The 24904-nt window shown below is 37.4% G+C and overlaps 1 protein-coding gene across 3 annotated transcripts; it reads left to right on the top strand.

Moving 5' to 3' along the window:
- Window positions 1–14308: 14308 nt before the first annotated feature.
- Window positions 14309–19488, top strand: FAM204A (family with sequence similarity 204 member A). Of its 3 annotated transcripts, none has more exons than XM_057381657.1 (6): window positions 14309–14357; window positions 14922–15235; window positions 16154–16244; window positions 16811–16844; window positions 17427–17529; window positions 19207–19488. In XM_057381657.1, exons 2-6 carry the CDS (start codon window positions 14999–15001, stop codon window positions 19471–19473), a joined length of 732 nt encoding a protein of 243 aa, XP_057237640.1. In that variant the 5' UTR covers window positions 14309–14357; window positions 14922–14998; the 3' UTR covers window positions 19474–19488. The 3 variants fall into 3 exon arrangements, with proteins under 3 accessions (XP_057237640.1, XP_057237641.1, XP_057237639.1); XM_057381658.1 differs by lacking the exon at window positions 14309–14357 and adding an exon at window positions 14437–14805 and having other exon boundaries at window positions 17430–17529; XM_057381656.1 differs by lacking the exon at window positions 14309–14357 and adding an exon at window positions 14438–14805.
- The last annotated feature ends 5416 nt before the right edge of the window (window positions 19489–24904 follow it).

Below are 24904 nucleotides of genomic sequence, written 5' to 3'. Positions count from 1 at the left end.
TACATTSAATCAGCAATACAAAATTTGGATGCAATACACAAGTTGCCTTCTGAATTTTCATATTTCCTTCTACCCAATTGACSTGATTTATAGTAGGACTCAGGTAAGAAGTTGATTACTCCTTATTTCTTTAATTTTTCATATTGAGTATCATCTACAGGAGTTAGACGTATTTTCTTAATATATTGTCATATTTGCTCCAGACCAATGCTCAAACTCAAGTCCAGCCTCCCCTGGTAGACCTCACAAGTGATACACATTGATTTATGTTTTGGCCAACTGGAATGAGTCAACTCAGGCAAAGAGAAGGATGAGAYAAACTCAAGCAAACTCAAGGGCACGGGAGAAATGCAACTTTTTAAAACCATACTCTACAGAAAAAAAGAACCTTGACTCAGGCATAGATAACAGAGATGAAACCAAAGAGTTTAACAGGTGTATCTTCACCAAATTATAGGCAGGGATTAATTTAATCCAAATGAAAGAAAAACTCTCTGAGAAAACCTCACTGATCTTTGAGACAATCTTTACACTGMATCACTGTGTGTTCAGGTTTATTAGCCATAGCACCTACATACTATGATATAAAGATTCATTTTTTGTGAAACACACATTATGAATCCACGTTTGAAATGAGGCTAAAGCTAGAAGCACACGTGCAATCACCAGATATTGATCAGTGTTTGTAAGTCACTTATTCTGAGAGAGAAGTAAAGTGTCCTCTTGGGACCTACATGAACTGGACACAGCAGCACTCCCTCCAACGTAATTTGGCTCAACCCTTTGGAAATGCTCAGGTGCACTTCAGCCATGGGTAGAATTAGGAAAACTGCCAAAACCACCGGTTCTTCTTTTGTTTCTTCAAAAACCCTARTGATAAAAAGTATCTCAGAAAAGCTGAATGCAAGATTCCAAGTAATGTCCATTCCATTTCTGGTTAAGCTTATTTGATGCAGTACATTACTGAKAATGATTTGGAGCTATAAAAAAATGTTACAATAGTGAAGATTCCTGAATAAATAATTCTCAATTAAGTGTTAGCACCTAATTATATTAACTTACAGTAATTACTGATTCAATTATGAAATTGAAGATTAACCTGAAAATGCAGACTGGCTTAATTTATTTTTATGATAGCTATACACTAATAGCACATGCAGTTGGGCTTCTCTGGGCACAAGCAAGGTGGGGTTAATTTTATCACTCTTTTAGGAAGCTAGATTGTCTTGTCACACTTGAAGAATATCTGACTAGAATACATACTGGATAGTGTCTGACACAATGTTCCATTTATTATTCTATAGTCTCATGTACCTTGCACAGAAATAGGGGAAATAATAGACCTAGCTGTTAGTCATCTCTTTATGGTTTTAGTTTTTTTCAGATAAAGTTTGAATAGGGCATTTCATGWCAGTCTGACTTTTATAGTAAGTACAAGAAGCAAACATATTTCTTGATACTTTTGTGATTGGATTTTGTCTTGTGAACAGGAAARTTAGAGAATGGTTTATGGTTCTGGTTTGTTTAGAGTGGACAATAGTTCAACTGTCAGTCCAAATGGCATCAATCAAGTATTTAGGAAAGCTTTTCACTATTAAGAACAGTGGGGTAGAGTAAGATAAAGATGACACAGTAAAGCTTTCTTTGGCTTGGAAAAGATAGACTAAATGAACTTAAAAACTTCCTTCGAGACCTCATATTTTATGAAAGTGTGTAAAATAAGACTTCTGGYGTTTTGATCTCTCATGTAATCTCATCTGATTACATATTTTCTTTCTATTACGTGTATTACTAAGGACAGAGTTTTGCCACTGATTTGTACTTTAGTCACAAGACTAAAAAAATAACATCATGCCTTGGAATCTCCATCAGGTAATTTCTCCCAATCCAAATTTTCAGTAATGATTTGCTTATTGTGCTACTTACAATAAATATCATGATTCTCGACTACAAAGATAGCAAGCTGCATTTGTGAGTGGTGCATGTCACWTATTTAAGTAACAAAGCAGTAAAGATTACTTCACGTGTGCAGATTATGTATTATTTGTTAGTGTGTCACTTCCAGAACTCTTTCTTTTCCAAGGGAAAGTATAAAAAACATGTGATTAGTTATGACACTTTAYATATTAGCTTTTACCCAGATAAATGTCAGATTTAGGTAATCCTATAGGATCTATGCTTCAAATGCTCAGAAACATGACTCTGAAAGTTTAAGAAAATACATATATACATATTATTGAGATTAGTACACCAAATAACACAGTCCTGCAATAATAATGTATGGGGCAGATTGAGTTCAACAACCATCTCCAAACATTTCCTACGTGAATTAGTGGAAACCAAGCATATGGGAAAGGGGAGTGGATTATTYACTAAAGGCGACTAATAAATGTATCATTGCTCCCTAATCCATCTCTATCTTAGCACGTTTTCTAATATCTCAATCTCAAGTATACTCCTAACTTTCAGGAAGTTAAAATATAGTATTTATGGCTTCCAAAAGTGACTGCTGTGGATAATTCCTTTCATCCCAATTCATGGACTTTTGCACTAGTAATTGGTTTTTCCTCTATCCCTCCTTTTTGTTCATATTTTTTAAAAATTTGAAGTGAATACTTGAGATGACTGCTKTATAGATCTTACTTTGACACTTCCCTCATTGCTATACAAGAAATGGGAAAATTTCAGGCAATTTGTGCTTTTGACATATTTTCCTCATCAGAGTGTCAAACTGGAAAATATAAAACATGTAAAGATAATTCTAAAAAACTGATTTTGGTAAAATCCCATTTTACAAAATGTTTCATAGAAAGTCAGATTGTTTCATGATTATACATAAACTTGTCACTACCCAACATAAAAACAAGTTTTATACGAGTTCCCTGTCTCMCTCCACTTCATGACTCAGGTACTGCATGTTTCAGCTACTTCCAGAACACACTGTATTACTCCACATTCTCATAAACACCAAATATTTTAAGAATTTATTACTGTTAAGAAGCTGGCAATTAGAATTCATGAAAGCACCATAGGGGAGGCAATCGAGCTTTCCAATACAAAACAGAATTTGACACTAGYTGTGTAGAAGTGTGAACAGCAAGGTTAACCTTGCACTCATTCCTCCCTTTCCCATTGTGAAAATCTGTTTCTTGCTGATGGTTAACTCACAAATGCAAAAATTACTCACCTGTCTGCCAATTCCACACAGCTGCATAGATCTCACTGCTGATCCAACCATCTGCAAAATACAGCAGCCACTTAATGAAGAAATTCAAAGCACTCTTAAAAAACAATATTTTATTTGCCAARTGGTCCCTGCATCTCAAAAGAGGCATCCATTCTTTGGGATTTTTTATTAATAGCATTGGATTCAATTTGGGAACATAAATGGTCAAGCCATCCTGCTTTAGTTATTATGAGTTTCATCAAGGGCCTCACACAAACCAAGCTGGTTTTGATTTCTACAGCAAAAGACAGGCTAGAGAAATCAATCTTACTGGTGTCTACCCATAACAAAACAGTGGTGGTAAGGAAGCGGCAAACCTTAAAAAAACCCCAAGCCACTCAGARGTCCACATCAGACAGACTTCTGCTGTTTACACTCAGTTCAATATATAGAAAATATGTGACTGGGGCTTTCTGACACTTTGAAATAGATGAAACTAAATATACAAGGAATTTAGAGTAGGAACACTAAAGTTAGAACTCAAAATACTCAGCATCGGTTTAAGTGGGCCCTTATCAATGCATCTATTTCCCCAGGAGGAAAAAAAAAAGGAAGAAACAGAGCAATACTGTGCAGTTTTGAAGAAAAATAAGGATGAAGAAAATATCCTGGGCACTTACAATATAAATGATGGGCTGTTAACAGATAAGGGATCATATAGATGTCTCCATTGCTTAAATTATATCTTTCTCTTGGAAACCAGTTCAGTGTAAATGGCAAATAGGCAAGACAACCCTTAATGAGAAAAGAATAGAATTYTGTTTATTGTAAGCATCACATCTAATTTTTTAACAACATTCCAACCCCAAAGCTCTTGGAAAATTACTCTTGAAAAATAATGAGACACAAAAAACCTATGGTTAAATGTGCTAAATTATGATGTTCTGTCTGGTATTCTCATGTAGAATTAAGAAGAAACATTTTCTAAAATGTGTATTGATTTACAACCATTAATTCCTTTCTTTATTAAAACAAATAAATCTTTCTGATATGTTTATTTCTAATCAAAGACCATTTCAGATATTAAAAGAAATTAAACAGCACTCATTTAACAATATGTGTTCAGGACTCTTTCATCCCCCCAAATATACACACCAATTACCTTACCTTTAGCAYTTACTCTGCTATCCCAAAGAATCCCAATGTGCTTTGCAAATATAATTAGCAATATGGCACATCAACGTCCACTGTTGATATGCAACTGCTCTTTCTGAACCTGTCAGCACTTGACAATACTGTGTAAATGTTTAAAACAAAAGTGAAGAATTGGCTATCAGTCTAGGGGGCAAATATAGTCGTGTAACTTGGAATCTGATTGGGATTAAGCGCTTTACAACCCTGCTCTTCTTACTGMATTCACAAGGTATCCTCATGGTTAGCATCCTTTAGCAGCATAATGGATAATGATGTTTGATTGGGTGACCTCATCAGAAAAAAGGATAATACACAATGAATGAGCCTGGTTTGTGCTTTGTTTTGTTTTGTTGTTTTGTTTTGTTTTGTTTTGTTTTTTTTTTAATATGAGAGCTCAAACTTTTGTTTCTTCCCCAAAATACCTCTCGGTATAATTAAAAGGAAAATGTTTTGTGGTTGGGGTAGGTAGGCTGGCTGCAGTAACTGTAGCATCTGGAAGCTGCCCACTCCACATCCTTTCTGGATGTGCCCCCTTTGAAGGGATTATCAGCAGCCAGCTCCAGGCTGTCCTCTGGGTATCAGCTGGCATGTTCCTGAGACACTGCCTGCAGTAAAATGAGTTGATGATTGTAGCTACAGACACCTGACACCTTGGAAGAATCTCAAACTGGTCACTCAGGCTGTCCATAGGGCCTGACAAACTGGTAGCCAACAAGGACTATCACAGGAAACACTAAAAACACAGCACAAGGCATTGCAGCTGGAATACCCAATAGTGTGGTTCACAAATGGTGTTTTATGAAACAATAAATGCTGTTTACTTTCCCTGGTTATAAAAGAGGAGACGAGAATTCCTAGGTTGTTCCAAAAATGTAAAATAGGATCAGCAGTAAAAGATGTTGAAGCAGCAGCGTTTTCCTGAGAAGCAGCCAACTTAGAAGTGGAATATGGATTAGTGTCATCAGGAGCAGCAGCAAGAGCTGCACAGGCAGTCTGATGGGGCACTTTCTTCGCACATYATTCTGAGGCTCTACAGCTGAGCCACTCAGAAAATCACTGCTGAAAAAATTTTGTCCAGAACTATCAAGCAGATTTGCACCTTCTCTACACTCTGAATTTTGCAGGTTGCTGAATAAAGATGAATGAATATCTTATGTAGCAGGTGGAATTTCGATCTTCTGAAAAGAAAAAAATAGCTCCACTACCATAAAAAGCAATGGCATGAACTGGAGTTTGATGTGCCGTACAGGGTCTTTGCAGAAGTCTGTAATCTCCTGTCGGATGAGGAAAATAAAAGCTCTTTATAAACAATTCAGTCAATCTCTTCTTTAAATTATTTTAAAAATTTTTTTATTTGCAATAAGTGTAGGGGGGGAAGTGTCTAACATGATGTGATATAATGAGGAAACACTCAATAATTTTCTTCTTTAATATTTCATTTTGAAATTATTTGTTCTTATTAATTATAAACGTATAATGCTAGAAATGTTAGAAATCAGCCTCCCACACTGATTCAATGGTAGCATTAATTCCAATCTCTATCTTTAACTGGCTGCAGTCAACAAGCCTTCAGACAGCTTGTGAATCTCTACTCTTAGCTGAAACTGGCCACCAAGTTCAAAGGTATAAAGGCATTGATTACTGAAAGATTGATGTCTGACTGGAAGACCAACCAATATTTRAACTGGGAGTTTTTGAAGTGGCAAAACATATTTAAGCTCCAAAAGCTCAAAAATGTGGGGTTTTCCAATTTTAAACCATTTGGAGTTACCATAGGACAAATTTAGATCACCAGACAAGGTTCTATTTAAAAGAAATATTCTGCAAGTCTGGGTTTACTTTCTAAGATGTCTCAAGGCAGACACCTGAAATTGCAAGTACCAGAATACATTAGAAAACCTAAGCTTCTATTTTCAAAGCACAGAAWTTTATTATTCTWACTGACTTTCAGACATKAAAWAGCATTATTTATTCACCACACATACACACAACAACATTACTACTTCCTTTGCCCTTGTCTGGATTGAGCTGGTTTTTCATGGTGTCCTTATTTCAACCACTTCAATTGCTCCTATATATCTTTTTGTGTTCTTACTCACATTCTAGAGAAGTTGAAGAATTCCAAGTAATAAGTTTTCCAATATGAAGATTTACAGTATTTACCACTATTACATTAGCTTCAAGAGACCTTCATGCTACCTAAAGAGCTGGTAATWCTTTGTTTTRAAAAGACTCCTTGTCTTGACATTGAAATTTTGTGTTTTTCTGTTCAAGGTGAAATAGCTCTGGCCATGAAGACCCAGCTCTGCAAGATGGAAAGGGAATGAYAGAGTATGAAATTCCTCTTTGTTCRTAGACTTTCCATTCCATGGTATAACATGGCTTTGACTACCTGGCACATCCTGGAGCAGGTGAAAAATAAGACAATTCCTGACTTTAATACTAAAGAACAACTCTAACCAAAGAGTTCTATTACCCCGTGTGTTATTCTTTTGTGTGATGAGGAAACAAGGCAAACCTCTCATCCTTATCTTACAACTGGGAATGAGCACTGAGGGAGCAGGACCAAGTGCCCTATCAAATCTCTGGGTCATATCAATATCACAAGCAGGAGCTCAAAATTTCCAAATCAGGCCAGTAACCTCTAGCTGTGATCATAGGCCCCTTGAAAATAGTCAAATTGACCATACAATCACAGTAATGATGCATTTAAATTAGACAGTTTGTTATCATAATTACAAGTTTAATCTGAATTCTGTGTGTATAATAAAATTTAGAACTACCTCAAATATGCTTCTCATAGCAGATTGCAATTTTTAGTTTCTTGACACTCTGTAAATGTCAGGAAAGGGTTACTGTGATCCTGATGTCTTTTAATATGCCCTAAAGATAAGTGAATCAAGATGAAAAAATCCAAGAACCATAGGCAACCTCATAATCCATACTCTCTGTGCTGTTCTTTTCCTAAGGAGTGTTCTATATGAGGGAAATTATCTATATTATATGTACACTATAGCAGAACAGATCTATTTTCCATCTGCTACATTTTCCCCCCTTCAAACTGTAGTCCCTCTGTTGGTATAATCAAAAGATGGCCACTTGTCCTCGAAGAGAAGAATACAGTAAAGATCTAAATTTATATAATTTATCCTATGTTTTTTAGCAAAATACACAAAAACTCAACATAATTATTATGGATTCTTAAAAATCTGGCTAGGCCTGAACWGTTAGCTACCTCATTTTATTCTAAAATTCAACAAACTCTGAGAAAATCTCTTTTTTTATACAATCTTTTGGATATGTCATTTGCCATTTATATTTGATGGCCTTAAGGAAAAAAAAGTTACAAAAAGGTATTAATGCAAGTAGATAATAAAGCTGCATTCTATAAATCTATAGCAGCTTACAGTAATCATTAAAGCATGCAAAACTCTTTCATCTATTCAAAAATATGCAGTGCACAGAATGCCTGCTAAGGTGCATGACAAGTCAGAGTTAAATATATATTAATAAATGAATTAGCTTCATAAATAATAGCCATAATGACATTTTAGGAGACAATAAGTCTGAGGATTGTCAGAAAATGGTTGATGTATGAGCTTCACGTCTCAGTGATTCTTCAAAATGAATAGGCTTTGCGAGATAGTTCAGACCCACGACCAGCCTATTTCCTTGAATAATTTACTTGTTGTCAATTTGTACAGCCACATTACACATGCAAATTGTGCTGCCTGTGCAAACACCACTTGGAGATGATAAAAACAAATTTACGAAGGCTATAGAGGAAGGATTTATTTCACTTTCTCGCCCAGGTCAAGCAATACATGTATCTGACGATTGTGTGTACCCAATTTTGTTGTAATTATATCAGCAAATTATTCTTTATAATCTTATTATTTTTAGCAGTCTCCTTGTGCTTGGGATAATTAGCTTTCTTCACTCAGTGTAAAAACAATTCAACTTGCCAGCTAGGCAGGGCACAGCTCCATTATCTGTTTTGGGTTTAAATTTATTCCCTATATTCTTGGACACTTTGTGTAAATTAAAAATTTCATAGTCCCTAATACTGTACACGCTGTTCATTCAGTGATGAATTAAGGTCCCTAAACCTCTACGTTTGCTATTAGATATCTCACCCACTTTATATGTTAATCTGTGCTAATGAATTCCACAACCCCTAGCCACAGCGAGATGACTAAAATTATTACCACTTACAGAGATATGCCTTTTTCATTTAAAGTTCAATTCAAATTGCTCCCATAAACAGTCTGCCACACAAAGATACCTCCTTTAAAGAAGAGTTACTTACCTGTAAGTAGAGTTCTCTGAAGGTAGCACTATCTTTGGATACACATTCCTCAGCCACGTGACCCCTGGTTTGTGGCAGGGGGGAGTGGATCCATCCCTTGATAGTTCAGACTTTTTCCTCAAGGCACTTCATTACCTCTGCAGCTCCTGTGCCTCAAGGGTTGTTTATATCACAGCCTGTCAACATAGCCACCCCTCATTTTTGGAAGGCCCTGGACCAGGCTGAAGAGCAGAGAGTCTCCTTAGAGTGGTGGCCATTGTGTTGAGGGAACATCTACACGGTGGCTCTGTACTGAGCAAATCTCAGGTGTGTGTTTTCTTCCCTCTCAGGATTGCTACCTATGAGCTTTCACGGGGAGAATAGCAAATCCTGTGAAATAAAAACACAGGAGGCAACAAAAAAACCGGCCCAGAATTACATATGCAGCACAAGAGTCACCCAGGTGTCAGCTTGCCTGTGGTGCAGCTTCTTGCACTTCACAGAGAGCCTGGGTACACAACCAAAATTCTACTGCTCTCAAAAGGACAACAATTTAGGTATTATTGTTTTCTCAATAAAGGAGAACAGCAATACCCTCTGCTCAGCGATTGTGTTTCAAACCAGTAGAGGGCATTGGCATACACAGAGACTAAATAGGTTCGTTACAGGAGATTGAAAAATTAGCRGTTATTTATAAAAATGAAACAATAGCACACTTCAAATACAAAGTACAAAGCATCAAAACCAGCCCTTCAAAGTTAAATCAACACAAAAATAAAACTATCAAGATTCTTATRAGACTTTCCAATTATATAGAGCTTTATTGCAGTACAAATACTAAACTAATTCATTTTATCTAATATCCTTGAAAAGTAGTTAAAATAGTGTTGTTTGCTTCACAAACTAAAGCAAGGARAGGTTAAGTGCCTTGCCCTAGCTCTGAATCTGAGTGCCACAGGAGCTGTAAGACTCAYTATTGTACTTCTAAACAACACCCATTAATACACAAAGCAAAATTCTGAGAGGTTAAGAAAACTGCTTTCTTACTCTTTTTGCAAAAAAACAGTCAGGCGATACTCCATTTGGTGATAGGGCAGAAGGATATATTATATACATTATTTCAGAGAAACGTATCCAAGATCCCAAACCAACCCAAGGATTTTGTGYTCATTACAACAAAATTGGGATTGATGTATTTGGATCAATGAAATTTATCCAATACTAGGTGAAGACCCTCACAATGTAGTGAATTACATGGCTTCAGGTTCCATAAAACATATCCTGTAGTCAAAATAACCAATGCAGCTGTAGCAGCAGAGGGTCAGGTCGGAAAGCACAAGAGTCCCAAGGGGATGAACAAATGCTGTAACACARGAAGAAGTGAACTTCACAGCCTCATTGCCTACCCTTGCTGGGCTCCAACAGGTTAAGGGTGGTATGGGTACACATACCACAGCTCAGCTATGCTTTTGCCTTCTGGAAAAAAAAATTATTCTACAGGGCCCAGATCTTCAGCACCTTGAAGGGCTTACACTTTTTTTTTTGTCAGATCTACACTGCAAGATTGATTAGTCCAATTGTTATTTTTACCCAGGCCTGACTCTTTGAAATCCAGTGCAGCCCTTGCCAGTGTCTGCTGATGCTCTGAACAGTCCAAACGGGCTCAAAACCCTCAGAGTTTATGCTCACAACAGACAAGATGAAAACTCTTTTCCGCCTGTAAGGCACTAAAGTTGAAAGTTGAAAATACCATATTCATGCCTCACAGGAAGCCTCTAGCAAGAATGGCAGCTGAGCACAGATATTCCAAGCTTCAATCTGGAATTTTGGACACAAGGTCTTACTTCCTCCCTGAATACTGTGTKTTACACTTTAGAGATGCCTTTTTTAAAGAGTAGGCAAAGTAACTTGTTCATGGGCTGCTGATGCTTAAAACCACAGACATTTCTTTCTGATTCTATGGTCAGAATTTTCATCAAAATGCAAACCTCAGAGAGGCAAGGGCATTGTAAATGGTGTTATGAAAATACTCTCAATAAAAGCTCAGGGCTTGATGCTACATTATTCAGTTATGTACTTCTCTAAAATAAGAAAATTTAGAAACATCTGTGCAGACTTGCTTAGATCTTATATGGCAGAGTATGTAGAAAAAAGCCATCTGTAAACCTTTAAACTGACTTTAAATGTTCATTTGACTATAATTATTTCAAAGGATTGATAAAAAGTGTATTTTAAGTTAGAAACAAATTAAAATTTTAGGAAAGAAAACTCAGAGGCTATTTTATTGTCTTTACATCTCTCTTTAAAATCATATTAATTTTCCTTTCCAACACTATTTTATTGTATTAAAATATAACCATGCTAGAAAAAATTCTCATTATTAGAAAAAATGAATACAAGGTAGATAGTATACTAACACAATGACTGTAATCTGCTAATACAATAAGGYCTTCCTATTATGTTTAAACAAGAATCCAGTTCTTGATCATTTTGACATAGTTTGAAAACACTGTCTCAAAAGGGTAAAATGTAACATTTTTCTATGCTTAAGAAAAAGTTTCTTATGTCTTCATTTACTGCTAAGAATACCAGACAAAAATGCAAAATTTATGTTGTAGTAGATTTCATTTCTGCTCTACGAAAATGTGTGTATTTTGTAAAAATAAGCAKGTAGAGGATTATTTATGATTAGCTAAATGTGGCTTCAAAACTATATGCAAAGTACTAATTCAGGCCTTCTGCATGTTCTATAGCTGTCTGAAAAAGAGAATTGCTGTGAGAAGCTGCCATTAGGACCTGGCACATACACAGCTATCAACTTTTCTGGTATCTGACAACTCTGRTCACTTCTGTGACTTGCACTCATTAAGAGAGTTTCAAAAAGCACTCAAAAYACATSTCASAAAGTWCACTACAATAACTGGGACTCACAAYAGTATCTGTAAATATCCAACAGCAGGTAAAGGAAGGGGAGATAAAGAGAAAATTGCCTGAAACCMAACAAATCAGAGGCATTCTGAAAGATTCAAATTAAACTTGATGTTACATCTATTTGGAGTAGTYCTTCCTTCTAAAGTTCAAGTAGTTTTTAATAATGGCACAAAAAATATTTACCCTGTAATTAGTRTGTTGTGCCAGTTTGATGTTCCACAGGAATCTCAGAGGCATGACTTGTTTCATTCATAAGAGTCATTGTTTGGCAGGTCTCCAGGACAGGAATTCAAGTGAGAAAGGAAGTTAGATCAGTTGACCAAAAGGAAATAAATCAGATTATTTGAATATTTGCTCAATGGGGAACAGAAAATTGCCATCAGAAGAATTTGACACTGAATCAAGTGCTGGACACAATAGCAGCCCTCACAAAATTGATGTAGGGACATCRGGGTTGGTCACAAGGTTGCACTGCCTTCTATTTTCTTCTGCAGATAAAATACTCTACATATTGTTTCAACAAAAAGCCCCAAAACCAAYAGTAAATTGCAAATTCTGATAAGAAGCCAACAGTCGCTTTTGTAGTTTCAGCAAGCACTGACTTTGTGAATTCAAATACTTCCAGACTGATGAAAGTGAGGCAACAGCTCTTGTCACCATTTTTCTCATGGATAAACCTGGGAGAAGTCAGAATTTTTTTGTGGGAGAACTGGAGATTATCCTGAAAATGTGGCTTTGAAATCAACAAACACAATTATTTTGCAATTATAAAATGAAGTTAATGTGAATATTTGAGTACTTCATTTGCGTGCGCTACCAGTGCCATTCTTGCTACAAATTGGGGCCCAGTGTCTGGATACAAATTGTGTCATGAAAGTAAATTTGCCTTCTGGAAACATATCCCTATCCAACATATAAATTTACAGGTAATAAAGACGTCACACACCTTTCAATTCTTTGAGTGCGTTCAAATTTGRTCTCCTTAAGAAAATATCATGCAGCCTAATGGTCTAACAACTCCCTAGAAAAAATGGCAATGAATACCCAGTATCAACACAGTTATTAATTACCAGCTATCTGTGTACCAAATACAACTATTCCATGTAAATAAAATAACTCTCTTAAAAATTGATTTCCCAGATGAGAGGAAAATCTAGTTAGCAAGCTGAGTGTGAAATTTACATGTAGTTCATGAAAAAGTGATTACTTACGGAATTAATTGATTTTCGAAATGAATCTGAGGATGCAATATCATGGCGTAAAAAGGAAAACAATCTGAAGATCTGATTTATGTCCATGAGAAAGGCATTTAGATATTCCTCCCATGCACAGCCAATCCCAGAAGCTGGAATCCACCAAGAAATCCCTACTAAAAGCCATATTCCCTATTATCCATCTCCATSACATTTGTCCTTTTCTCATTTCCCTCATGTTTGTCCACATGTGGGTTGTGTCATGACTTAGGGTCAGCAATTCCTTTCTCAAAAGTCTCATTATCATATTGAGATATAGTTTCCAACCTGTCAAACTGCCACTTAAAAATGCATCTTCTCACAAATTATTTCAAAGACAGGAAACCTGCTGTCTTTCAGACACGTTTCAGTGCTGGTGATGCCAGCCTTACCCCTTCATTTCTTCCTTGCCATCTCCATGTGCTTCCTTTCCTGCTGCTCCTTGTAAACAAAATATCCTTGCTAAATCATATTCAGWCTGCTTCTAAATACTCGTGGTGTCTGCCTCACCTATGAAAGCTGAAAGGACAAGGTCTAATAGAATCTTTCCGATAAACAAATCCTTTGCTGAATGTTCTGCATGGACATTCCTGAGGAGTTTCTAGSAGCTCTTTCACATTCTTAGAGAAGCTTAAGGAAAATGTGAGCTCTGATGCTGACAGACAATCCACAACCTTGTAAGATCTGTGATTGTGTTTTTGAGGTTTTCTCTTTACCCCATTAATCCAAGGCACTAGTGGGAACTTTGGAAGGATTTTTCAATTCTTGAAGAGTATGATCCTTGTCGCTTTGTCCCAGCATAAACATTTTGGCGTAGCTTAACGATCAGGCTTACTTTTGGAACAGATGCCGTAATTCTTTTATGGCAGCAAGGATTGCTGTACATCTTGATCCCTGTCTTTCTTCTGGAAGGAGCACAAGCCTGATAAGGAGCAGCTGAGCAAGCTGGGGGATTTGAGTCGGGAGAAAAGGAAACTCAGGGGGGACCTTTTTGCTCTCCACAACTCCCCAACAAGAGGGTGCAGCCAGGTGGGAGTCCGGCTGTGTCCCCAGGTAATAAGGGACAGGATGAGAGGAAATGGCCTTATGTTGCATCGAGATTTGGGCTGGATATTAGGAGTAATTTCTTCACTAAAAGGGTGCTTAAACTTTGGAATGAGCTGTCTAGGGAGGTGATGGAGTCACCGTCCATGCGAGCGTTCAAGGAAAGAACGGACGTGTCACTCGCTGCCATGGTACAGTAGGACTGGGTCATAAGTTAGACTCGGTGATCTTGGAGGCCTTTTCCATCCTCAATGATTTAAGGACGCTGATAACCTCCCCGCGGGCACCAGTTGTTCCCCTCAGTCCCCCGGCACACACCCAGCGCGGCGATTCACCCCACACTGCCCTCACTGCCCTCACAACCCAACCCGGCCATGTTTCCCCGCCCCGCCCGGGGCCGCCCCGCCCCGCTGCCATGGCAACCGCCGCGCCCGCTGATTGGCTGCGCCGCCCCGCCCAATSGGCGCGCGGGGTGTTCCGGCGGTGCCAAGATGGCGGCCAGGTAAACACGGCCGGGGGCGGCGGGCGCGGGGCCGGGCGGGGGCTCTGAGGGGGCTCCGGCAGCGCTCCCGGCCGTGCGGGGCCTCGGCGGGCATTGCCAGTGCTGCTGGCCCTGCGGGGACTGGGGGGATGGCGAGTGCCGGCTGCCTTCCCTCAGGCCGTCGTGGAGCCGCGTTTCTTTTCGCGTCGCTGCCTCCGGAGCGGGTCCTCCTCACTACCCCGGCCTGTCTCTTCTCTGTCCCCGCCCGGCGGCGAGGGGAGGTGGTTGGCCTGTCCCGGGAGCTGTCCCTGTGGAGGCACGGGAGACGTTTGCTGCAGTGTCGCTCCGAACCTGAAAGAAGCTGTAAGCAAACGCATAGGGGCACAGCTTTAAAGGACRAGGAAGAGGGGGATAAAAGAGCCAATAGTGTCAGCCTGTGTACTCAARTAATCTGCTTGTTTCTGAAATAGTAAGTATTAGAAGCTTTATAATATGCTTGTCTAAAACATGTCATGATAGTTATGTAAGAGAAGCTAAAATATTTCTGATTTCGTGATATGTTGTTTCTGTTTCTCTCCTYTGCAGGTTGTTTTTGTGTTGGGATGGGTAACCTGGTGTCTTCTCRCTGACTTGAAGTGGTTTGGACTTGTTTAACCTGCAAGATGTGGAGTGGGCTGTTACCTCCAGGACTGAATGAAAGTGATGTTGATCTRAGTTCTGATGATGGAGACRAATCACCTGATTCCAGTTCAAAGCAAGAYGCAAAAGAAGATACTGAGAGAGTTCAGGGGACTGGAGAGGAGAGTAATGCCAGTAGTGGACCTGTTGTGGTACCAGTGACAGAGGAAGAAAGTGAATCTCAGATGTGCCCTCCTGGAGTTTCTGTAAATATCTGGAATGTATGTATCATTACAGGTCTCCAAATGACCATAATGCAGTGTACTCAAAGTTGAATGGCTGATACTCTGAATATACAAATCTGAAATGAGATAAAATATGATCTGAGTACGTACACCTCAGATGRTTTCAAGCAAGGTGAACAGGGATTTAGRAAGGAAGTKATTAGGTAGTTTGGTGGTTACTGAAAGCACARCAAGGAGTTGTCATAACTATACAGTTGCATAAAACTTGTGTTTTCAGTGGTTTATGGGCTCTGAGCAGTTTGGTAGGTGGTTTCTGCATTAGTTAGGATTTACTGCTCAGTGTATCAGCCACTTTAGGAGGGCTGCATACCTGGAGACTGGAGGAGTGACCTGCTGCTTGCTGTCAGGGTTAATTGCAGGCATTCAAACTCAAGAGTTCCTTATAACCTCCTGATTTTGCAGTTGCATGTAAAGACTGGGAAAAAAAACAACCCTTAACAAAACAATCTATGGCTTTAGGCTTTGGATTCCAAATAAGAATTGGCAAGAAATAGTTGCTCTCTTTCATCCATCAGTCCTTGTGGTAGCCTGCTGTGCAAGGACCATACTGTCACTCATTTGTGGATTGCAAAGTACCAGCAAGGCAATAACAAGACATGGAATAGCTCAGGAGTGCACAGCCAGCAAAAGTGTGGTCTGTGTCACATCCCGTGAGAGAGCTGTCAGATTTGAACAGTCCTGGGATGTAGKGAAGGAAGCAAGTCAGAGAGAGGTGATGAAAGTTTAGCACCAATTCCAGTTTAACACCATCAGAGTTGGATGTTCTTGATGTATAAATTCAAATTTATACACAAGGTACCGTGGATAAATTTGATACTGTGACAGCATTTCTGTTTGTATTAAAAATGGGGGGGAAAATTAAAAATACTGACTTGCTTTTTCATAATCTTGTAGAAATTTGTGGAGCTTCAGAAGAAACACCGTGAAATGAAGATGCAAGCAAAAGAGGAAAACAGATGCCGAAAAAGAAAGCGTCGCCGAAAAGGTGATTTTTTTATAGTTAACAGAATTTACTTTTTAAAAAATCRAATTAGTATCAAGACATGCTGCTTTGTGGGGTTGGTGTTTTTTGGTTTTTGGGGTTTTTTTGGTGTGTTGTTTTGTTTCTTTCGGGTTTTTTTTTAAATGAAGAATTGAATGCCTTAGTAGAKGTATTCTAGCTGTTATCTAGGATTTTATTTTTCCACTTGTATGTGGGACTTACGAAGTTGTAGTGAGATTGTAGGTTGCTACATAAAATTCAGGCAATATATTTGTCCTGTTTTTAAAAAAGAAAGCAGAACCTTTTCAGTTAATCCTGATTTATAATGGTTTAATGTATTTCAGTAGTTCTATAAAACTTACTTTCGTATATTCCTGTTAATACTTCACAGATATTGTAGGAGTTACTTATGGCTCAGTGGTTTAAATTCACAAGATCATTGGGTAAAAATCCCAGTGTGTTGATCTTTCAAAGGAAATGTGACCAATTAGGGCTCTGTTAACTTCATTGGATGCTGTGGGGTATTACTGTGTAATGCTGGATTTTTCTTTTTTTTTTTCCCCCCTTAGCAAAACAGAAAAAGACCGATGAAGTGGCTAAGAGGTATAACCAGGTCAATGGGATTACCTGAGGTCTGTTAGTAGCAGGCAGAACTTGTAATAAGCTTGACCACRTTCATAGCCAAAGCCTAGCTTTGAGCACTGTGTAAAAATATCTTTTAGATTTGTTCAGTGCCTGTTTTTCAGGCTGACCTTGTACCACTGATTGCTTGATGGASTGTTATTACTTGATTTTTAAAATCAACGCAAATATGATATTTAATGTAACTTATAATAGACTTAATGTTTTACCTACTTAGTTTTGGATGTAACTTCATACAACCTCCTGTCAGCCTGCTCCTTCCCTTCTTTCTGCTCCTTGGCAGTATTAGGTTTGTGGTTGAATTCAATCTTAAAGRGCTTTTTCAACCTAAATGATTCTATGATTCTATCAGCTTGCTTTCAAGATTGTGAAATTGCACTTACAGAGGGGAGGGAGTAATTAATTTCACTTTAATTAAAAACTGAATGGGTGAAAAGACCATGTCTGCCAAATACAAGAGTTTATTTTAGCATTGGAAAGGATATTATTATAACTTGTGGAAAAGGAAGTGGTTATATTAATGACTTGTTTGTTTGTTTTTAGTAGTCAACAGTTGGAAAATGAAGACAAATGGAAAGAACTTACACAATACTTTGGAATCAATGATAGATTTGAATCACCTGTGGACAGCAGGGCTCCACAAAAGGTGACTGTTAATACAAAGGCAGTGTCAGCTTGTGTTTGGCAGTAAAAGAACTTGACCTTAACTGAGACAGGAATAAAACGGAAGCTATTTCAGAGCAAAGGATCAACTTTTTCAATAAATGTCCTTGAATGGTTGCTGTGCTTTCTTTTTAAGACAATATCCAGGCTTGTTTTCTGTCTGATTTTGTTTTCTCTTGTTGTGAGAGACAGGGCACTTCATATATGCTGTTTGACAGTGCCTTTTCYTTTGTTTCATAGTGTTTTAATTTTAAAACGTGTCACGTAAATACTTCAGTTCATACCAGTGGCTACAAGAATCAAGGCCCATCATACATTTTGACTGGATTCATARCACTTTCTGTTCATAAATATTACTGTGTAACTAGTCATATCTGAAATAAYAGTTACATGTGATGGATAAGTTAAGAATTGCATTATATTGTGACTTTCTGGTAATAGTGTTGGTTATGTAGTTTTTCTGATAAAGTTCAGTGTAAGTTCTATGACATKAAATGTTCAGTTAGCTTCCTTTATGATAAATTTTGTATTTTTCATTTTCCTAAAGTAAGTTTCTACATGCAGGTCACGAGGATTTGTTTGCTTCTTACTTTTTGTGACTATTTAGTTGTCATTGAACTGCCCAGGATAGATCTGGAATGATGTTGAAAGTGTTAAATTGCACATGGTTTCCTTGTARTTTCAGGGATTTTATCACTAGTGGAAGATACGTCTCATTATTTTCAGAAAAAAACATCTTAACAGAATTTGCTATCACTGCAACTTCCAATTGTGTGGCTTTTTTCATCTACCACCTGAAATAATTCAAGTGCAGTATTTGCAGATCGCTGTTTCTCAAGAATTCCATTAGCTTTTTCAGTTTGATCTCTTAAAATAAAAGTATGTTATGSAACTGTCAAATGTGTTTTCTTTAGCTTCACTAATATTTAAAACCAGTGAGGCTGTAAATTGTCTTTTGTTATGAGAATGAGTTTTTTTGTGAAATTGTGAAGTCAGTGCCTGCTGCTGTGCTACCCTTCTGTATTCCATCTGAAGTTTCCAACTATAATTTCCAGGAAATACTTACTTTTTACTGTTACATTATTTGTCAGTGTTGCCATTAAACAAGTTGTGTTTACCTTTGGAAATAAGAAAACATCCTTTAAATCCTGAAGCTTTTCCATTGTTTTCTATAGGGCTGCTAGATTTTTTAATTTATTAGCACAGTAGAGTGGCTTTGTGCCAGAACTCTGTTTTTTGGATAAAGATAAGATCTTAGAACTGTAACGRTACAGTGGTAATTGCCATTCTTCATGTTACCTGACACATATATTTCACATTTTGTTTAGGAACCTCCAGGGATGGAAGAGATAAGCCAGATCTTCAGATGAAATTTTATTGTGACAGGCATAAACTAGCCCGTGTAATTTTTTTAACCTATAGTATTATCCTGCACATAAGGTGGAACTAATGCAATGATTTGTGCTCAGGCGGCCTCTCAGTGAATTCTTAATTATACTGTCCATTACAAAACACAGACAGAGTGATTTGTGGTACACAGAAATTACAGGTTTATGCAGTGTCTTAAAGAATTTATGAAAGAAATATTTTTAGAAAGGAGGTACTCCCTTTAAATATTTTCTTTTTGTTCTAAAGGTATTTGCCTTTTTTTTTTCCCTAGTCTGGCCTTGAACTGAGCATAGAGAAGTGTGTGGCTGAAGGTGACATTGCCAAGGCTGAGGAGCTGAGTGACAGATTGGCCATTCGTGAGGTAAGTGGGCTGTTAACAAAAACTCTGAGGGGTTATTTAGTTTTGCACATCTGGACTAAMAGTGTCATGACTAAAAATAGCATTGAAGATTGTTTGCAGCATCTGTCCCATTTCCTAAGCAGATTCCTGTCAGTGATTGACATTGCTGCTGCTCTAGCAATGCTTGGACAGCTGTAGCTGTGTTTAAGAATTGAAAATATAGCCATGAACTATCCCAAGTAACCTTGCTTTAGAGCCTTGCTGTCACCCCACAAGTCACAGGAGTTGGTAACTGTCATCTGTATTGAGCTTTTGATTTTTCTGCATGTTCCAAGCCAAGACAACAGGAATAGGATTTCTTTTCCTGTCAGTTCCCTGTGGATCATATTGCTTTTTCCTTTTCCCAATAAGCTTGGGAAGCCTGAAGAGAGGTAGAGATTGAGCAAGCCTAGAGCAAATAAGAACATATGAACCCAAGTTGTGTGCCAGTACTTTTCTTCCTGTGTATTTGTGTGGTCAGGAGTCGAAGGCTGGATGAATGCTGAAGCTGAATGGGAGTAGATGGTTGTCAAATACACTGTTGTAGCCTTAGAATTGTGGGTTTTTCTTTTCTCCTTGTCATAATTGTTTAATATCTAAATACAAAGCTAAAAACAAATCCAGAGAAACACARTTTTTTCAAGATGTTGTCTTGTTAGTTGATGTAGCTGAGTAATTTCATGAAAACTGTGCTCTGCCACAAAAATGGGACCTTTGAAATCTGTTTGTAGTGCTTAATGAATACTTACAGCTGGTGAGGAATCTATCAGATRACTGATAATTTCATTTAAGAAATTGTAAAATTGGTGCACTTAGGTAGATGGTAGCAGCTGAAGTAAGTAGCTAAAGTTCACAAGGTCTGTTGTGCATAGGGGAGAAAATGAAGAAGAAAAAATTAGGATAAAAAGATTGTTGAATCCAATGAAGAAACAAAACAAGTACTGTTTGAGTGAGTGGAGAAATTATTATTTTTAAGTCGTGAGTTGTATGATTTAACTAAAAACCTAGATTTAGACTAAAATGATATAATTTTTGCTTTCATTCCTTTATCTTGCATATTTTTCTGACTTCACAGAGGTAATGGGAAATTTCTGTCTACTGTATATGCTTSCAAAATTCAAAGGTGTTAGAAAAGGATTAGGAAAGCAAATTTTGACTGCTTCTCATTCTCATACRAATATTTTAAATGTTTCTTAAATACAGTGTTTTAAACTAAGCTTTAATGTAAAATTACAGATTTAAATCTGTTTAATGCAGTGTATTACAGTATTGTGATAGCTTTAAAAACAGCTGGCTTTTGAAGTGGGAAATACAGYTCTTAAGGTTCTCAGGGTTAGGTAAAAGTAACTGTTCCTCAGTGAGTGTTCTTACAAATCATTAAACTCCTCCATTTAGTCACTCARGGCACTTTCTAATGACTCGACTCTTATCAGCCTTGTCACCAGTGATCACAAAACTTCAGTCTGCAAAGATAACAGCTATTGACAGTGGTAGGAATGTGTCCTGATGTTCCCTTTAAGTCTGACCAGCTTCTGACTGTTATATTACCTTTCATGTATACAACATGAAAAACACTTGCTGTTCTCCTTCACAAATGTCATTATCCATCTCCTCTAAAGTGGTTGGAGTATTATAATCAATAAAACATACTGAGGTTCTAGTGMAAATTGTTTGACTATAAAAACAAATTAATGTAAGAAGTTTTAAGGTTTTGTAATATTTATGATAAACTGTTATCTGATTTTGGTAGCCATGGGATTATACAACATCTAGCATATCCCAGGTGCTACAGCAGTGTATTATTATTTGTGGAACATTAGCTCCAAATTGTTGACTTTCAAATATTAGCATGTTGTAATTCTGAAAACAAAATGCTTGAAACATTATTAGTATTCACAGCTTTGACTTGGTTTTGGTTAAGTGGGTTTATCTGAACAAATAGTATGTTGAAAGAAGGAAAACTCAAATGACTGGCTTGATCTCTCAGGAGGAGTTTTGTCGAGGCAGAATCCATGTGAATTCACTGGGGTTCTTTGCTTTTGTAAAGATGTGCTCCATTGCTCACTGCAAGATTCATTTTCCTTTGTGATTTTCAGAAGCTTTTTTTTTTTTCCTAAGGAAATTTTCCTTTGTGATTTTCAGAAGCTTTTTTTTTTTTCCTAAGGAAATGGTTTTAACAGTGACTATTTCAGTGAAGAGCTATTAAAAAAAATTTGATTATGGAAGAGGTTGAGCAATCATTGTTCTATATACAAGTACAGTTAATAAATCATTTCTTTCATGTTGCATAGTGTTGATTCAATTGCTTACTTTTCTTCTCTTAGCAATTTACAGAAGTGCCCATTTTAAAATACAGTACCTCTAAGAAGTGAGTTAATTTTTAAATTATGTGGCTATTTGTGTCCCTCTAACTTCTGTGAGCTAGTCATGGCTCTATACTGTGGCTGTATTGAAGTACCACTTCTGAAGTCTGGAGTAATAAGTGGATGAATTATTGTTCTTTTATCTCAACTTCATCTCTTTATGTATAGTTTTCATTTTTCTTGAGCGGTGTTACAGGGCTGGGGACAGAGAGTGTGTGAGAAACAGCTGTCTTGTGTTTGGGGTACAGCCCCCCTTGCAGCCATGTGAGAAATGTTCAGTGGGTAGGTGTTCTTTTTGAAATCAGGTGTATGGGGTTTTAATCGGCACCATTTTCTTTTGCAAGAAGCAGTGACTGGAACCTGCTGATAAAGCTTTTGCTTTGAGGCACAGATCCCAGAGTTCTTAAAGCCGTTTCCTGCCTTAATAAGTGAAACTAATTTTTGATGTATAACATTTATAAGCCTGTGAAACTGATAGGGCAGCTTCAGTATTTAGAAAAATGAAGCCAAAAATAAACAGATGATGAGTATAGACGGTAAAAACATGTCCTAAAAAGCAAAGGAATGTCAAAATGATGCTGTCAATATCCTATCATTATGACACAGTGAGAAAAGGTTTTTTTTAAAATCAGATTCATTTAAAATCAGTGATGACTTAGGCAATATGCATAATCTAGTAGCTGTCAGTGCATCACAGAATTTTACATTCTAAAATTCTAAATGATACCGCTTCAAGGTTTTGGGTCTTTCTTCAGGTTTCCATGTGGTACTTGTTGCAGGTTCTTTAAGGAAAATGTTATTGCACTGCAGTAAATGTGGCTTTGGGCACTAGATAGTTTGTCGTTTTCTTTGCTTTGAAAAATACATACAAATGGTGACTTTAAAACAAAACTTCTCGGTCCGAGAGTATTCTGGGTTTTGGAGTGARGRTTAKAACCTGGATACYTCCTGCATGAGGCTGYATTTACTGATGACWGCATGTGTGGGGTCATATGTAGCTTTTGAGACTGCCTGGTGTGTTCCTCCTTTTTATTGGCATTTGCATTTCTGTTATAAAAGTGAACTGTACTTACGTAATGATGCTGATATTCAGTCTAATCTCTTGGCAAACCTCACTACAAAGTATTACCCCTTGTCTCTTGTTGTCAGTTGTCAGGGTAGCAGATCTCTACCTGTAGCATCCTTGGCCATTTCCACAGCATGTTCTCTCGTGGGGTGTTCTGCTTCACTGAGAGGTGTGGTGACCCTGAAATTCTTGATGTTATTAGTTTACACACGAGTTAAGTTTTTCCTGAAAAAAAATATGGCCATGTCTGCATTAAATTATAGAGAATAATTCAAGCATCCAGTAACTCTGCTCCTTCAGCTTGTGGCTGGGGCACCTCAGTGCTGTGATGCAATTACAGTGTCCAAGATCAGCACTGCTTTGATAAATGTCTTGAGCACCAGCATAATGCAGGTGGGTCATACTGCTCAACTTGATTCACTGTAGATCTTCCAGCACAGTTAGACTACTGAATTATTTCTTTCATACCTACAATGCACCACTGTTAGTGTTAAATAACTAAGCATTGCAGTGTGCATGGTATAATATGCACAGTTAGTGTTTATTATTGTAATCCAGTTGCTGTCTTTGTTATCACATTCCAGGGCTTCCAGCATTGGCAGAGTCCTTCATGTTTTATAGCTGTGGTTTTTAGATGTAGACTGGCATACCTAAAGCCATTGTTTGAACATGGCATTTAAGGATGACTTATTTAACTTGAGAGATGCCAGTAGAAATGTTAGTGTTAATGTAGGAGTTACCCAGAAAATTGAGCCTTTTAGAATGAAAGTTACTGAGAGAATAAAGTTTATGTGAACACTTATCTAGGCTGAAATTACCTGATTTTTTGGTGATGCCTTGGGGTAGGGTAGATGAGATCTAATAGTAGCAGGTACTTGGATATGGAGCTGGAAACAGACACTTGGAATTATGTCAATTTTTTAATGCTTTGTAAAAATCTTTCTGGAATAGTATCTTCAGATATAATTAAATTGTTCCTACTGTGTTAGTGGGAATCCACTTAGATTTTTAAAAATAATAAATGTTGATAGATTAGAACACTGTGACTTTGCATAGCTGGATGTGTTTATCCCTTTGAGTGAGGATGGTTTGTGCAGAGATCTGGTAATTTCGCTCTGCTATGAATCAGTTTCAATTTGGAGTGATAACTGGTAAAAACCATTTTCATAATTAAATCAAATAATCTTAAAAGATTCCCCTCCACCACATGTTAAATATATTTTCCTAGCTTTTTTCCCCACAGAGAATGAGGTTTTTTTGTGTAGTGCTTTTGAGCTCAAAGCATGGTTTGGTGTCTCAAAAAGCAGAATGCAGATTTATTATGGCTCTAATACTGTGAGAACGAATCTGACTAAAGCTCCGACTTTGCATTTGTTGGTATTTTTTGTGTGAACTTCCTGATAGGTAGGTGCCACATTGTCTAAGAACACATTAGCCTGAGGACTGTAACTTGAACACGATAAAATAATCTTGACCATATTAGACTTACCTGTCAGAAGTAACTTTTAAAATATTTTGTAATTTAGTGTGCTAAATTGCTGCAGCACTTGTCAATCTCTAAAGAGCACAGCCTTTGACAGCACTTCCTAAGCATTTGGCTTAGTGTCTTCTGGCATTTTTGGGTAAGACTTAAAAAGCTGCAATTTATAGGGACACTGGTATTTAATCAAACATAAATGAAAGATCTACATTGTAATTGAAGTGAATTGGTTCTTCACTGGAATATCATCCTCATGTTAACAGCAAGATCCGTCCTGCTGTTGACTCCAAAATTTGATGCATCAGTGTTGACCATTTTCTCATGATTAAATTAGTGTCTCCTGTCTGCCAGTATATTCTWGTCATAGAAATTAGAAAGGGAAGTACACAAAGTGGGTTGTAGGTCATAACTACTGAGAACCATTCTGCAAACTGGTTTCCAGGTGAGAATCTGGGTAGGATGTGATTGATTGTGATGACGTTACTGTCAGAGATGGACAGGTGTTAGTACTTGATAACTAAATCAAGTAAATTTGGTAAATTAAAATTTCTGAGTTCTGAGCAATGTTCACAATTTCTCATAGTGTTTTTAGGTACCTGAAGTGATACACTTTTTATATGGAGTGTAGCCAAGCACAAATGAACTTGCAAGTCTTGCTTGTTGAAGAACTGATCCCCCCTC

Source organism: Malurus melanocephalus, unplaced genomic scaffold (genome assembly GCF_030028575.1).
Source record: "Malurus melanocephalus ecotype Western Australia unplaced genomic scaffold, MMel_1.1 scaffold_519, whole genome shotgun sequence".
In the NCBI taxonomy this organism is placed as follows: domain Eukaryota; kingdom Metazoa; phylum Chordata; class Aves; order Passeriformes; family Maluridae; genus Malurus; species Malurus melanocephalus.
This window is presented reverse-complemented; position numbering and strand designations above follow the sequence as displayed.